The 15,808-nt window shown below is 43.6% G+C and overlaps 1 protein-coding gene across 1 annotated transcript in view; it reads right to left on the bottom strand.

Annotated features, from left to right (window-relative positions):
• Nucleotides 1–1,262: 1,262 nt before the first annotated feature.
• The window catches only part of LOC308293660 (tumor protein p53-inducible protein 11-like), a gene marked incomplete at its 3' end in the record, with an annotated part of 82,726 nt that continues 68,180 nt past the window's right edge, over nt 1,263–15,808 (bottom strand). The window contains exons 6-7 of the mRNA XM_080736255.1: nt 10,714–10,815; nt 1,263–1,399 (exon numbers count right to left, since the gene is read on the bottom strand). Coding sequence (XP_080592381.1) covers nt 1,263–1,399; nt 10,714–10,815 — 239 coding nt within the window. The remainder of the gene's footprint in view (nt 1,400–10,713; nt 10,816–15,808) is intronic.

Here is a 15,808-nt window from a genome sequence, read left to right as displayed (position 1 = left end):
GGGGCCCCCTGTGAATGTTCTTCATAGGGGGAGGGGGTTTAACCCATTTAGACTGGGAACGCATTATTTTGTGCTTTAACTATTGAAAAAACAGCAGATCTACAAGCTCACAGCGCGGCGCTGCGGGCTTGTAGATCTGCTATTTTTGAAAATTCTTGAACATTTGTGCAAGTCTCATTCAATATTTCAAGTCCTTCTAAGGTTTTTTTTTTTTTTTTAAATGTTTATGTCAGTGGTGCTCAAATGTTTTCATGTGAAGGACCCCCCTAAATGATATGTATTTGGCCCCGGACCACCCCATCTCAAAATATTTAATTCCAGGGACCCCAAAGCGAAATTTGAGTCACAATTGTTCGCTTAAAAAATACATATATTAAATATATTAAAGATTTGCACACATTTTCACGACTTTTTCAAAAATAGCAGATCTACAAGCTCGCAGCGCGCTGTGAGCTTGTATATCTGCTATTTTTCAATAGTTAAAGTATAAAATAATTAAGGCCCCTCCAACTTGGGCCCTGGTAACTCAAACGTAAAAACAAACCAAAGAAGAAAAAGACAAACATCTTTAATGACTTTGTACATCCAACCAATCAAATCACAGGAAATGTCTACAGCTACAAGGACTACAATAATTGACCTTATTCACACCGCGGCAGCCATCTTGGATCACGTGACCACGTGGGGTGGCAAGCAACGGAGCCAATCAGAAGCTGCTGGGTATACGGCAAGACCCGCCCGCGGAAGCTTCCGATTGGCTGGTTTGTTGCCACCCACCCCCATGTGTTCATGTGATCCAAGATGGCTGCGGTGTGAAATATGGTCAATAATACACCCCCCCCCCCCCCCCCTCTGTACACCGATGACATCACAACGATGACATCACAACGATCGATGACATCACACAGCCGCACTGGGGGAAACTCGTCAGCAGTCTGGCAGGGGAGCGACGTGACAAAAGCCGCTCATATTTCCACCACTAGGGGGCGAACTTTCTCATTGTATTATTATGAGGAGACTTTCCGGGGGCCCCTGAGCGGCATGATTAAAAACACGGTCCGGATTCCCGTCAGCAAAAGCGGACGGCATCGCTTCAATGGTAGTCGAATTCCTCTCTCTCGACTCCATACCAACACAAAACAAGAAACAAAAAAACAAACAAAAAAAAACAACACTTTGGACGCTGAAGGCCGCCTCCCACAAAATGTCCCCCTCCCCTCTTCCCCCCCCCCCCCCCCCCCCCCGTGGGGGGGCGTGGCTCCTCAGCCGCCCTTCTTGTTCCTGCGCCCCAGCTGGGTGTAGTACCCCAGGGTGACCACCAGGAACAGCGCTCTGCTCAGCAGCAGCAGCATGGCACCGCTGGGCCATGAGCCCGCCTCCACCAGGGCGGCGCCAGTCACTGGAAAACACAAAACAAAAACAAAACATGACAATTAATATTTATAAAGGGTGTTCAACAGGGGGTCTGGGACCCCTAGGGGGTCCTCCAAATCTTTGTGTGATAGAAACATTTCTCTCCTTTTTTATATTAACCACTTATATAACTGTAGTGTCCAATTTAGCCAGAAATAGCCAATCTACAAGCTCACAACGCCTCTGTAGATTGGTTATTTTCTGCAAAGAGGTTTGGTGTAGAGGGGAAAAATAGCATACTAAGTATCGAGTGAAAGGTCAAGTTTATTATGTATTGATGGTTCAAGTGGTTAAATATCTGAAAACACAAATTGACATGAATCCAAAATACACTGATGATTGTGCTGTCAAACAATGAAACTATATGGAATCTATGAAAAGGTTGTGGGGGGCCCTGCTTCATCTCTCTCTCTTAACTAAGGGGTCCTTGGGCTGAAAACTTCAAAAAAGGGGTCATCAATATGTCCGTACATGGACATATGTGTCCATGGCAAAGACTTGTCCTTGTCCGTGCCACATTTTAAATGTTCTTTTTCCCCATCATTATAATGTTGTTATTTTGATATTAAGAACCAATTACTGAATGTCAAGTCTCCAGGTTTTCTACAGAATATGAATGACACTGATTTACTGTACGACATTATGGCATATTAGGAATGTTTCATCTGCAAGGACCCCCTTAACTCTGAGTGTGTACGAATGGGGGTCCATTTGGTTCCATTTGTATACTCTCAAGAGTCACGGGCCTATTAATAGGTCATTCAGGGTTAGCTCGTTGTGTTTCTCTCTCTCTCTCTCTCTCTCTAGGTCGTCCTCAGACGAGCCTTCCATCGTCGCTTCCAGTCATCCCGGTTCTCCATACATCTGGCCAGCTCGTTGGTACTTTGTGCTCCTACATCTTTCTTGAGTACATCCATGTATATTATTGTGGGACGTCCTCGTGACCGCTGCCCACGTGTTGGTTCACACAGCTGCCCAGGACCCAAACAAGTGGCAACAGCCGATTTAAAAGCATACAACGCGCTGTTTCGCGCAGCGTTAAGAGCTTGTAGGTCGTCTCTTTTCACTACTTTTTGTATATATATATATATTATTTATTTTGGGAATTGATAACATGTGTTTGTTTTAAAATGTATACAATTATTTTTAAATATATTTTTTAATGAAAATAAAAATATGTACATCTTTAACTCAGAGGTCCACGACGTGGCAACGCACCAATCTCTTTGATGTCTACATCGTGTGCCCATCGATGCGTTGGACGCGTTGTACAGTAAACTATACTGTACAGTAGCTACTGTACTTGGCTACCTCAGTGACAAAAAACAATCCATTTCCCAAAATGCAGCGCGAGATCACGTGACCGGGAAGTGCTGTCTCCCTCATAGACATGCATGTTACGCTGCTGCAGAAAAGTACATTTTCTCCTATAATCTAGCTTTTAAATCACCTTCATGTTCAAAACGCGGCCTTTTCTACCGGCCGTTACATAAGCGCTGTGGCCCACGATTGTTTAAAAGCGGTCCTGACTGAAAGAGAATATTATCGTGATAAACAGGACATGCTTGGATTACATTTACTCGGATTACTTTTTTGCCAGGAGGGCCTCAAAGGTAGCTAAAATGGCGTGTTGCCATGGGCACCTGCCGATTAAATGTTGAATAATCCTGGGCACTCTACCAGTTAAATGTAGGAACAATTTTCTTTTACTGGATGATAATGTCCTACAAAGCTGTACTTGTACTCAGTGACCACAAGAGGTCAGCGTTAACACAGTAAATGAATAGAGATGCTGGCGGATGAGTCTTCAAACAAGCAGCAGTTTTAAAAAAACAAAACCATTCTAATACACTCTGCAACAAATAGAATAGAATAATAAGAACAAAACATTTGTCATAATGTTAAAGCAGTATATTGTGATAGTAATCATTGCTCAGAGTTAGTACTGGGGGGCCACCACATTGTTTACTTTTTTATTACATTAACCACTTGAGCGACACAATATTGATTGATTGATTGAAGGCTTTATTAGAAGTTTGCATAGGAAAATGTACAGATTCATGACGGTACAGTTCACTGGTACAAGGTCTACTAAAAGGAGATCCATGAAAAGACTAAGCTTATTTCAACAGGAAACCATTAAAGTATCTCATATAACATTGAATGACAGACAAATAGAACACAGTACTATGCAGTAGATATGTAAAGAAAAAAAGAAAACAGTAGGTCTATACAATCAGTAAGTACAGTATATACAATATATACAAGGAAGGGGCAGGTAACAGTAAGTCTAAACAATCAGTATGTACAGTATATACAAGGAAGGGGCAGGGAGGGTAGGGTTGGGCTAGGTTTTTACCAGTTGTGAACGGCTGCTGCCTGTAAGTGGTTTTTTAGGGCAATTTTAAAGGATGCTAGTGATCCACACTCCTTTATGGCCTTCGGTAAGGCATTCCACATTTTTGTGGTGTAGCAGAAGAACGAGTTCGACCCTTTCTTTGAGTTGACTCTGGGTTGAACGTGATCTGTGGCACTGCCTCTGGTGTTGTAATTATGGACATCCTTAACGTTTTTAAAGTATTTTGACAGGTACTTGGGTATCATAGTGGTGTAGTGTATCTTGTACACCAGGCCCATTGCAAGTTGCTGTACTCTGTCATCTACTCTGAGCCACCCCACTCTCAACTGGTGAGTAGCGGTGAGGTGAGTCTGATTGGGAAGGTTAAGCAGGACCCTAATTAGTTTATTTTGGGCTGTTTGGAGTTTAGTTTTTAGGGCTTGTGGGGCGTCACGATACCATACGTGGACTCCATAGTCAAAGAGGGGCTGGATTATTGCACCAGCTATGGTCTTCAGTGTGTTGAAGTTGACCATTGGGGCGATCCTCTGTAGGAAACGAGTTCGTTGGTTGATTTTTTGTATTACTTTTGAAGTCATCTTTTCGCTGGAAAGATTAGCTTCAAGGATACATCCTAAGTAGGAGATTTCGTTTTTTCGTGTTATGACCTTGTCACCCACTTTGATTGTGAAGTTCTCTACCTTTTTGAGGTTATGATTTGATCCAAAGAGGATGGACTCGGTTTTGCCCAGGTGAATTGATAATTTGTTGTCGTTAAGCCATGTGCAGATCTTACTCAGTTCAGAGTTAAGTGTCTTTTCAACCTGCAAGTGGTCCTTGCCCGAGACTAGGAGAGCCGAGTCATCCGCGAACAGGAACAGGTTGCAGTCGCAAGCAGATGCCATGTCGTTCACGTATATTAGGAACAACAGAGGTCCCAGTATGCTACCTTGGGGAACTCCACAGCTTACTGGGAGGGGGGGGGACAGGGTACCGTTAATCTCCACCACCTGTTCCCTCCCCACCAGGTAAGATTGCATCCAGCTCACTGCTGCGCTGTCAAGACCGATGGCTTTTAGTTTCTCAATCAGAATAGCATGATCCACGGTGTCAAATGCCTTCTGGAGGTCCATCATGACCATGCCACTATACTTGCCCTGATCCGCTTCGCGTTTGATTTGGTCAGTCAAATAGAGAAGGCATGTGTCAGTGGAATGGGATTTTCTGAATCCAGATTGGAACTCGTAAATCAGATTATTCTCATCGAGATATCTTGCAATCTGTTCGTAGACTATTTTCTCCATGACTTTGGATATGGAGCTAAGAATGGAAACGGGGCGGTAGTTTCCAGGGTCTAGTTTGCTACCTTTTTTATGCAGGGGGGTTACTTTTGCTAGTTTGAAGTCCTGGGGGACATGACCCTGTTCGATGGAAAGGTTAATTATGTGGGTAATGATTGGAGCAATGGTGGCGGCTGAATCTCTGAGAAATCTAGCTGGGATTTTATCAAGGCCAGTGGCCTTGTGTTGAGGTAGGGCGCTCAATTTTTTAAACACTTCATCAGTTGTCACTGTGGAAAGTTTAAAGCTGTCTTTACTGACGCCCAGTTTTTTGTAGAATGTATTAACAAATTCTTCACCATACCGCCCAGATGGGGCGACCAGTCTTTTGACCAGTGAACGGGCTGTGGTGGTAAAGGTTTTGTTAAAATGGGTAGCCACTTCACCTTTGTCAGAAATGAGAGCGGCGTCCGTTTTGATGTTTATGTTGTGGCATATGGTTTTTGATTTTAAGCCTAATTGGTTGTTAAGCAACTTCCATAGGTCTCGTGGGTTGTTTTTGTATTCATCGATTTTGTCGTCGATGTAGTTTTTTTTGGCGGATCTAACTAGGGCGGTTGTCTGGTTTCTAAGTCTCTTGCATTGAGCAGTAAGATGCTCAATGTGTTTTTTGAGGTCATGGTTGAATTTTTTCTTGAGCTTTTTGCAGCACTTTCGTTTTTCATCGTATTTTTTGTCTCTGAGTCTAGCTGATTCTGCAATATCTGAGTTATACCATGGCTCTTGGCGGGCTTTAACCCTGGTGGTATTCAAGGGGGCCACGTCGTCTAGAGCATCGGTCAATTTGGTTTTAAAACCGCACCATGCTTCCTCGACATCTGTACACTGCAGCTCTGGGGAAAAGTCTACACCCGCTAGTTTGAGATTAAAAGCCTCACTGGAGTAGTTCTTCAGGCTTCTAGCAACGACAGTTCTGTGGCCACTAGCTTTGGGTTTGTGTATTTTTCGGGTAGAGTAGATCATATAATGATCACTAAGACCGCATACAATAGCCCCGCTAGCGGTGACTTTGGACTTGTCAGTGGTTACGACGAGATCTATGAGGGTTTGAGAGTGCTCTGTCACCCTGGTGGGTACTGTGACAAGCTGAGTGAGGCTGTATTGCTTGCATAACCCATCAAAGGACTTGAACATGGGTGCGTCTTTACGCAAAATGTCCACATTCCAGTCGCCCAAAATGTGACACTCGGTACCGTCCACCTTTGCTAAGCTCTCATCAAACAGCTCAAAGAAATCATTCTGATCAGGTGGTCTATAGACAGCGCATATTAGTATGTTTTTGGCATGTTCAAAGATTACCTCAATCCATACAGTTTCAAGTGAACTGTGGTGTAAGTCTGGACGGGGGACAAAATTGACATCATTGTGTACATACATGCAAACTCCGCCTCCATACCTGTTTCTATCATTCCTGATTACAGTATAGTTGGCAATTTCAATGCTAGCATCCGTAAACGAGTCATCAAGTTTAGTTTCAGAGAAGGATAAAATCTTTGCCTTACCGTCATGAAACATTCCCTTAATTAACTCCAGTTTTTTGGGATTCAAGCTATTGATGTTCAAATGGACATGATGAAGTCCTGGTTTGGCAAAAACAACAGAGTGCATGTTCTCTGTAGTAATCGAGCCATCGTCGTAGCTGGGGGGCTCTTTGTCTACGACCGAGACAGGAAAGTTTGTCGTGGGGGGGAGGTGGTCATCATAGTCCGGTTGTAGTTGAGGCTGAAGTGGGGGAGCGGGGGTGGGGAGCTCAGGTTCCTGTGTCGACTGTGAGCTCAAACAGGAGGAGATCCATGCCTTTTCGACCGCACGGGGGGTCGGTGTAGCGGCGCCGACAGCTTCAAAGCCAAGATATTGCGCCAGCCACGACTGATCACGATCCCTGGGGGGTGGCGGGACCAGCGGGGGGGCATCCGGCTCGACGGACATCTCCGGCGATCCAGCGGCTGCGAGCTGGGCACCAGCATCCTCGGTGACGAGGGGGGGCGGCAGGGGGACATCCTCGGTGACGAGGGGGGGCGGCAGGGGGACATCCAGGGGGACATCCAGGTCCACGTCGGCGCTGTTGTTATCGGGCGGCGGCTCGAAAACCACGGCCGCGAGCTGGTCACAAGTAGCCTCAATGTTGGGGCTTTGCTGTAGAGAGCCGCGTGGGCAGCCATAGCACTCGTAACCAGTAGAACCCGTATCGATGTTACCACCGCTGGGGTTCTTTGTCTCCGAAAGCAGTTGTTGTTCCCTCGTGAGACGGGCGGCTTGCCGAGTGACTACGGGCCCTGGATGAACCTCAATATCACCAGAAAGAAGCAGAATAAAGTAAATGATGGACCGCCTGTCCATTCTGCCCATCTGGGGTTTGTTCTTAGTCAGCAGCAGCGACCCAAGGACCGTCAGTTTACCGAAGCCGAGATGTTTTGGCTCCGATCCAACGTGAAGGAAAAAAAACACTGCGTGATTCCTCTCCATTCCGCACGTTGGCTCCGATCCAACGTGGAGGAAAAAAAACACTGCGTGATTCCTCTCCATTCCGCACATAATTCTCCGTATATACAATTATGAGCGTTCCACGAGTCGGCAAACCATACAAGGAACAATAGGAAAAAAAGAAGAAAAAGTATCCCTCCTTTTCATTGTCCCTGGACGTTGCGAAAATGCGACTGCTCTGGCCGACTGCCTGCTTAAGATCAGACCTTTTGTCAGCCTTCTGATTGGTCCCTGAGACTCCCTGACTGGCCAACCAGAAAAAACATTCACTTTTTGCTATCGGGGGTGGAGTTTGTGCAGTGGAGAATGTTGCTTCAGCCTTTCAAAAACTGTCCGGCAATCGCCTGGTACGGCCGCGGCAGTAGGGGGCGATCTCGCTCATCATAATGAATAAGCTTCAACAAACTAGTTCACATGGACCTTATCAATGGTCTAACTAGTTACGATTGGGTACATATATTTTAAATGGGCAGAATTACGTGTATGTGAGGAGAACAGATTATAGTTCTCCTCTTCCTGCCCAAGATTCAATGCGCTTTCTATTGCTATTTCTATTCTCTCTCTGATCCAGAGGATTAAACTAATTAAAACATATATTTTCGGGGGGAAACTACTGTTTTGCTATGTAATTACTGTACCCTTTTCTTCCCTTTTTATTAATATCACGTAGATGTGTTTTTTTTGGTACTTTATATAGCTGTAATGAGGCTATGAACAAAAAAAAAATCCCATCCACTTCCACTATAAAAGAATCTGCAATAGTGATTCTGTCCCACTGGGATTAAACACATTAAAACATATATTTTCGGGGAAACCCCCTGTTTTGCAATGTAACTACTGTACCTTTGTCTTCCCTTTTTATTAATATCACCTAGATGTTTTTCCTTTGGTACTTTATATAGCTGTAATGAGGCTATGAAAACATAAAAAAATCCCATTCACTGCCACTATAAAAACAATCTGCCCAGGGAAAATGTCCCATCATAGTAACAGGGCAGAATGGGGCGGGATTTGCAAACTAGTCTATTGTATAGTAGTATGTAGTAGGGGTCCCTGCTTCATCACTCTCTCAGTTAAGGGGTCCTTGTGCCTGAAAAACACTGAAGACTGTAAAACGCTTTGGATAAAAGCGCTATATAAATGCACTATTTACCATTTATTTATTTACCATTTTATATGTCAATCTTCCAATCCTCACTCCCTAGCTTCCGCTGTAATCTGATGCCCATATACAGTATGTACATGGACATATAGTGTCAGTCTCTGTTGTTTCAGCCCTTAGGGCTAAAACAACGATTTGCAGTTTATACTAGTTAGTGTGTTTGCCAGTAGGGCAACCACACTATTGTTCTAGTCCGGAACACAAACATTGCGTAAACGTAGCCAATCGGGAAGCAGCAACAAATTATTATGGTCAACATAGCCAATCAGGTTTAGGGTCAATATCAAATTGCGGGAGTTTTCCAGTCAGAGGGATATACAGTATCTAGCATGTGTTTGCATTAAAAGTAAAAAGAAAAAAAAAAAAAAAAAAAGCTTGTTATGTTCATTATGATCTTGTCTTTCCAAATACCATAATCATTTATTGTTGAAACAATCAGTTATTAATAAAAAATGGCTGAATATCCCTAAAATGTCAACTAAATAACCGTCCGAATTTAACAACCACCACCTTCTAATTAGTTAAACAACAATAAAATTAGTTGAATCAAAATTTGTTTTGTTAATTTTATTTTTATGAAGTTAAAAACTCTTTGCCAGCCAAAGGGGGCCCCTTAAAAACAGGGGTACAGAGGTACTGCCGTGCAATCTTCTATTTATTTATAAACATGTTTTAAAAAAGCAATGCACCAAATGATAACAACACGCTCGGATCGCTCAGTGCAAGCCAGCAAACCGTGCATGAAGAACGTTTTTTGGTCGGCCAACCTACTTTGATGCTGCTGAAGGCTGTTTTCCACCGTTCATTTGCATGGAGCGAGACGGGGTAAACCGCGAGAAAAAACAGCGCCCGAAAGTACATTACGTCCTCGTTGCACGCACAGCGATCTAATCACATGTAATCCACTCATTCGGAAGCCTTGATTTCGTCTTTCGTCTGATCGAAAAAGATGAGGAGACGCGCTGGCCAACTGGCTGCATACACAATAGAATGGCACGTAATGGCCGCCTGTGGATCCAAGTTTCTCCGTTGCAGATGAGGTCATCACGTCTCTGACGCTTTACCCCTTGAGATGCTTTCTTAAAGAGACAGAGCACGACCGGCGAATGTTTTTTTTAAAAATTATAATTAATTTCATTTTTACGATAAAAGTACGGGAAAGTATGAGCGGCTGATTGCGTGGTCCGGACAAGTACGGGCAAGTACGGCCGGCTTAGAATAATCCTGTTAGATATGATTCTTTTTGGAATATATCAAATATACAGATACTTCTCGAAAAATTTGAATATTGTGTGAAAAAGCATTGCAGCACCCCAAAAACATAACCGACTTCGGAAACTTCCCACTGGACTTCAAGCAACTCTGACTTCAGAAGGTTGACATTTCTCTATTATAAATACTTGTTTTGAATGGTCTCCTGTAATATTGTAATATTTTGAAATATGGACTTTTGATATTCATGAGCTGTATGCCATAAAAAAATCAAATTTTAACAAAAGAAAAGTTTGGAATAATTCACTGAATGTCCAATGTATCTAGAATATATGAAAGTTTCAAGAAATATATGAACGTTTCAAGAGAATTTACTTTTACACAATATTCAAATTTTTTGAGAAGGATCTGTAATATGGAAAATAACACATTTTGTCTGTCTCCGAGACATCACTGTCAACTAAGTTAACCATTACAAAAACCCCTCCCAAAGAGGTGTGTTATTTCCAAATTAAACTTAATGGACAAAGAGTAACATAGTTGACAAAAAGTCAACTAAGTTACTTATATTGACCCTTTAGTTATTGACCCTTTAGTTAGTGTAGTTGAGTTCTATGGGGGTTCTATGGGGGAGTGGTGACGTTCTGGCTATCCGGGCAATACATATGCAACCACACTTTTTCCAATTGCATCTTTTCTAGTTGTAAATCTGGATTAAGAGCGTCTGCCCAGTGCCAACATGCCTGGTACATTGTAAATGGTACCTATATTCTGGACGGTGCAGTAGCAGGCTTCAGACAGTAGGGTCCACTGTAGCACCACCTTCTCCGTCGTGTAAACTCCATTCCACATGATGAGGGCCAGGCCTGGGAGGGTCAGAGGGCACAGGGGTCACAGGGGTCACGACGACCAGTAGATGACAAGCGTATTGTCTCTGCCGGCTGGAGACCTTGTGTACGAAACAGTTCCTTCAGTTCACAGGAAAATAACCTGAACTCTGATGGATTCAATGTAGTTGTTATGTAGTCTTGTTAGAGTTGGCCTAAGAAGTGATATTCCTTTGTTAAAATACATGTTAAATATCTCTATATTGTGATAGTGATCATTGCTCTAGAGCAGTGGTTCTCAACCTGTGGGTCGGGACCCCCAGGGGGGTCCCCAATTTATTTTGGGGGGTCTCCAGATGATTAACTTAATGTGCAACATTGTTTTCTCACTCAACAGTAAACAAACCAACATGAAGTTTAAGTGTATAGAGGGTATCTGCACATTTCTAAAGTGAAAATGTAAGGACTTTTTAATACCTCGAAAATGGCAAATGAAACATTGGCCAAATTGTCAAATATCAGAGGCAGAAATTGTGAAAATAGCAGATCTACATGCTCTACATGCTCACAACGCGAGTAGAGCATGTAGATCTGCTATTTTCACAATAGAACCGTATTATACAAAATGTAATGCCTCAACTGGGCTCGTCAGGGGTGGGCAACCTTAGGCACAATCCAACATTGGCACAGGGGAGGGTGATCACTGGCACACTGGCAGAAGTGTGAGAGAGGTTTTTTTTTAAACATGCTCAACTAATTTACAGCATATTACATCCTGCACATAATTCTACATTCATTAAAACTCTGAACTCTGACTGGAGAGGGAGTCAGGGAGATTGGTGGGTTACTGCTCTGAGTCTAATGATCATTATAACAAGTTCCTGACAATTAAAATATGTCAGAATGTTTGATGGGGAGTCATTAAAATGTATGTTGACATATATTATGTCACACTGACCATCTAATAAAAACATGAATGTTTGATGGGGTGTCATTAAGGGAAGACCTTGAAATGTAAACGTTTGAGAACCACTGCACCATATGATGGACCTCATACAGGATTCTACTAAATACACTGAGCATAGGACATTGTAGCCTCCCTGTTAACTAACGTTCCAATCTTATTACTGGCATTTAGCTCCCCTTTGAAAGTAGCTAGATAAACCTAGCCTGATTTCAGACTCTACGCTGGGGCTTGAGTCTGAACTTGTGGCCATTCTATTTGATTGAAAAGGGGAGGGGATTTAAAATTTGAAATTCCCAATCACAGAGATCTGGTGGGAGGGGTTGTGTTTGACTTTTGCACACAAAACATTCCCTCCTCCCCCTCCCCTCAATGACATGCACCAAACAGGTCATTGTCTTTGATGTTTCATTGATTAGAGAGAATCACTAACGAGCTATTCGACACTTGTATGGCTCAATCAATGACTGCAGTTCGGAGCCCTTTTGAAGTTCAAAGGGAGCAATTAAGAACTCTGGTGAGCCACGCAGCCACCCCTCCCTCCACTGTTTGTTGATTTTCAAAAGTTAGACGCGCCCCTCCTCCGCATTGCATTGATTTCATTGGTCGGTTTCGGTCGGTTTGAGAAGCTTTCGGTAGCAAGAGACACGTCATATGACACATCCAGACCAAGAGATGCAGTTCACTCAGAGAGTGGGCGGGTCTATTGGCTGGAGCCAGGCTAGGATAAACCTAGTGGTCCTAATGAGTTGTGGGGTAACAGCAGTAAGCTACTTTAACATGGTCAACTCACCCACACCCACACACACACACACACACACACACACACACACACACGGAGAGCTAAAGGATGGAGAGTTAACCAAATGGACTGTTCTAGATCTTCCGGCCCACTTTAAAAGGTAAGAAAAGTCCAGGAGTCTGATCCAAAAGACGATTTTGATTAATGGCAGAGAATGTGTTAACTCTGACATTACACAAATGGAGATTTGTATGATGTCAGAGTTACAGACTTGTAAGGGTCAATTTAGACCCCCCTAAAGGAACCTAGAGAGTCCCTGGAATCCACTTTGAGAACCACTGATGTACTGTAGTGTTAAGGTAAAAATCGCATCTATATCAAATGCGTCACACGGGCATATCTCCTAGTATATGGGTTAAAAGTTAAAATATGATTATTTTGAGGGTCGCGGCCTGAAAAGGTTGAGAACCACTGCTATAAGGCAGAGGTCTTCAACAGGGGGTCCGTGTCCCCTAGGGGTCCTCGGAGTTACTACAGGGGGTCCTCCAAATCTTTGAGTGATTTTGTCCTCCTTTTTATATTATATAATATATATACTGTATATATATCCATATTCCATGAACTTTAGCCAAAAATAGCCGATCTACAAGCTCACAACGCCTCACAGCTATTTTTGGCAAAGAGCTTTGGTGTAGAGGGGAAAAAGAGCAGACTAAGTACAGAGTGAAAGGTCAGGTTTATTACGTTCAAGTGGTTAAAAATATCTGAAAACACAAATTGACATGAATCCAAAATACACTGATGATTGTGCTGTCAAACGATGAAACTATATGGAATCTATGAACAGGTTGTGGGGGTCCCTGCTTCATCTCTCTCTCAGCTAAGGGGTCCACGGCCTGGAAACGTTGAGGACCCCTGCTCTAAGGTAACAGTCCTGAACATCAAAGGTTCCCAGCTGCCAGCGACACGTCATGCAGTAAAAAACATCAGTCCTCCGCCGCTCCCCCGGAGCGTGGGATGGAGACAGCGTTTCCATGGAGACGCGGGTCGTCAATACCACCTTTGCACCGTCTTGTCAGGAGTCATCCGATAGGCTGGTTAATCCGCCGCCATCTCCCACAATCCCTCTGACATTTACCCGACAAGAGGAGACACACTCTGCTACATAATGAATGCTGTGTCCTTTCTTAAGCCACATGCACGCACACGCACACACATATGCACACTCAAACACACAGCGCGCACACACACACGCACACACACACACACACACACACACACACACACACACACACACACACACACACACACACACACACACACACACACACACACACACACACACACACACACACACACACACACACACACACACACACACACACACAAATCTTCATAATTAATTCTGTGTCCGTGCTTCTTAAGTCTTAATCTGTTATGTGTGTCAGCAGAAGACTTACAGCAGCATGGGAACAGAACACATCAGAATGGGGTTCATTTGGTTTGAGAACGGGAGGGAGGGATGGACAGACACACCTGCTGATGCTACTGTTTAACTATTAAAAAAATAGCAGATCTACAAGCTTGCAGCACGGCACTCTGTGCCTCGCTGTGAACTTGTCTGTCTGTCCATCCATCCATCCATCTTCAACCGCTTATCCGGAATCGGGTCGCAGGGGTAACAGTTCCAACTGAGACCTCCAGATTTCCTTATCCTGAGCAACTGTAGGGTTTCCATTCCACTCTGGGATTGTTTGGTTATGCCTAAAGGATGATGTCATAAGATGGGGACGTTGTTGTTCTGTGGTGTTGGAGAGAGACACATGTGTGCAGAGATATAATAAATGGTTTAGCCGAGTTGGCGTTCCAAAGAGTTACCTCCTGGTCATCTTGTCTTTATAAAGAGATCATTAAGCTTACACATATAATACACCGCCGTCTCGGACGCTACACAACTTCCTCCACTCCCTCTGGGAGTATACCGAGGCGTTCCCAAGCAAGTTTGGAGATATAATCCCTCCATCTTGTCTTTGGTCTGCCACGGGGTCTCCTCCCAGTGGGACGTGCATCGAGGACCTTCCTAGGAAGGCGCTCGGGGGGCATCCGCACTAGATGCCCGAACCACCTAAGCTGACTCCTTTCCAAGTGTAGGAGCAGCGGTTCTACTCCAAGTCTCTCTCGGGTGACTGAACTTCTCACCCTATCTCTAAGGGAGATACCAGCCACCCGTCTGAGGAAACCCATTTCGGCCGCTTGTACCCGAGACCTTATACTTTCGGTCATGACCCACACTTCATGACCATAGGTGAGAGTAGGAACGAAGATTGCTCGGTAGACAGAGAGCTTTGCCTTCCGGCTCAACTCTTTTTTCTTCACCACAGTGCGATTTAGCGACTGCAAAACCGCTCCTGCTGCTCCAATTCTTGTATATCTGCTATTTATAGATCTGCTATTTTTTTAAATTTTTATAATCATGACAGTTTGAGCCTTTGATTTGAGTCTTTGAATATATTGACCCAATTCCATAAATATCTAATCCTAACAGGCTTCTATGTCAGTGGTGCTCAAACATTTGTCAAGGACCCCCAAAATGTATTTGTATTTGGCCCCCCCATCTCAAAATATTTAGTTCCAGGGACCCCTACATATATTCAACGATTTGCACAAATTTTCACAACCTTTCAAAAATAGCAGATCTACAGGCTCGCAGCGCGGCACTCGGTGCCAAGTTGTGAGCCTGTTTTCTGTCCCTTACCTCTCTCTCTCTCTCTCCCTCTGTCTTCTCTCTTCTGCTCACTATGAACAATAATTCACCCTCTGCTGGACAAATACCACTGATGTGCTCCTCCATAGAGATGTGTGTGTGTGTGTGTGTGTATGTGTGTGTGTGTGTGTGTGTGTGTGTGTGTGTGTGTGTGTGTGTGTGTGTGTGTGTGTGTGTGTGTGTGTATGTGTGTGTGTGTGTGTGTAGGGATGGAGCTCGTTAATTGTTATTGATAACGAGCACCTTATTGATCCTGCTTATTGAGCCGGGCTTTTATTCAGACCACTGTTGAGCGTTTTGTAATATTTTCTGTGGAAAGATGTGAGACCACAAATTCAGAACAGAACTCGTATCTTTTTTTTTTTTACTCACAGTTGTTGCGACTGTGAGTTTGTGGCTGACCACCATCTATGAAGATGATAATTGACAAAAGTAACAAATAGCATTAAATATTGTTAAAACAATCATTCATTAGTGTGCAATAAGTGTTAAATGGCTTTATATTATGGATAGTACTGTAATCATTTCTTGATGGCGTCTTGTCTTGATTGTTTAAACATGA

Source organism: Nannobrachium achirus, assembly GCF_963921795.1.
Source record: "Nannobrachium achirus genome assembly, chromosome: 11".
In the NCBI taxonomy this organism is placed as follows: domain Eukaryota; kingdom Metazoa; phylum Chordata; class Actinopteri; order Myctophiformes; family Myctophidae; genus Nannobrachium; species Nannobrachium achirus.
Note: the sequence above shows the minus strand (reverse complement) of the source record. Positions and strands in the feature narration are given on the sequence as shown.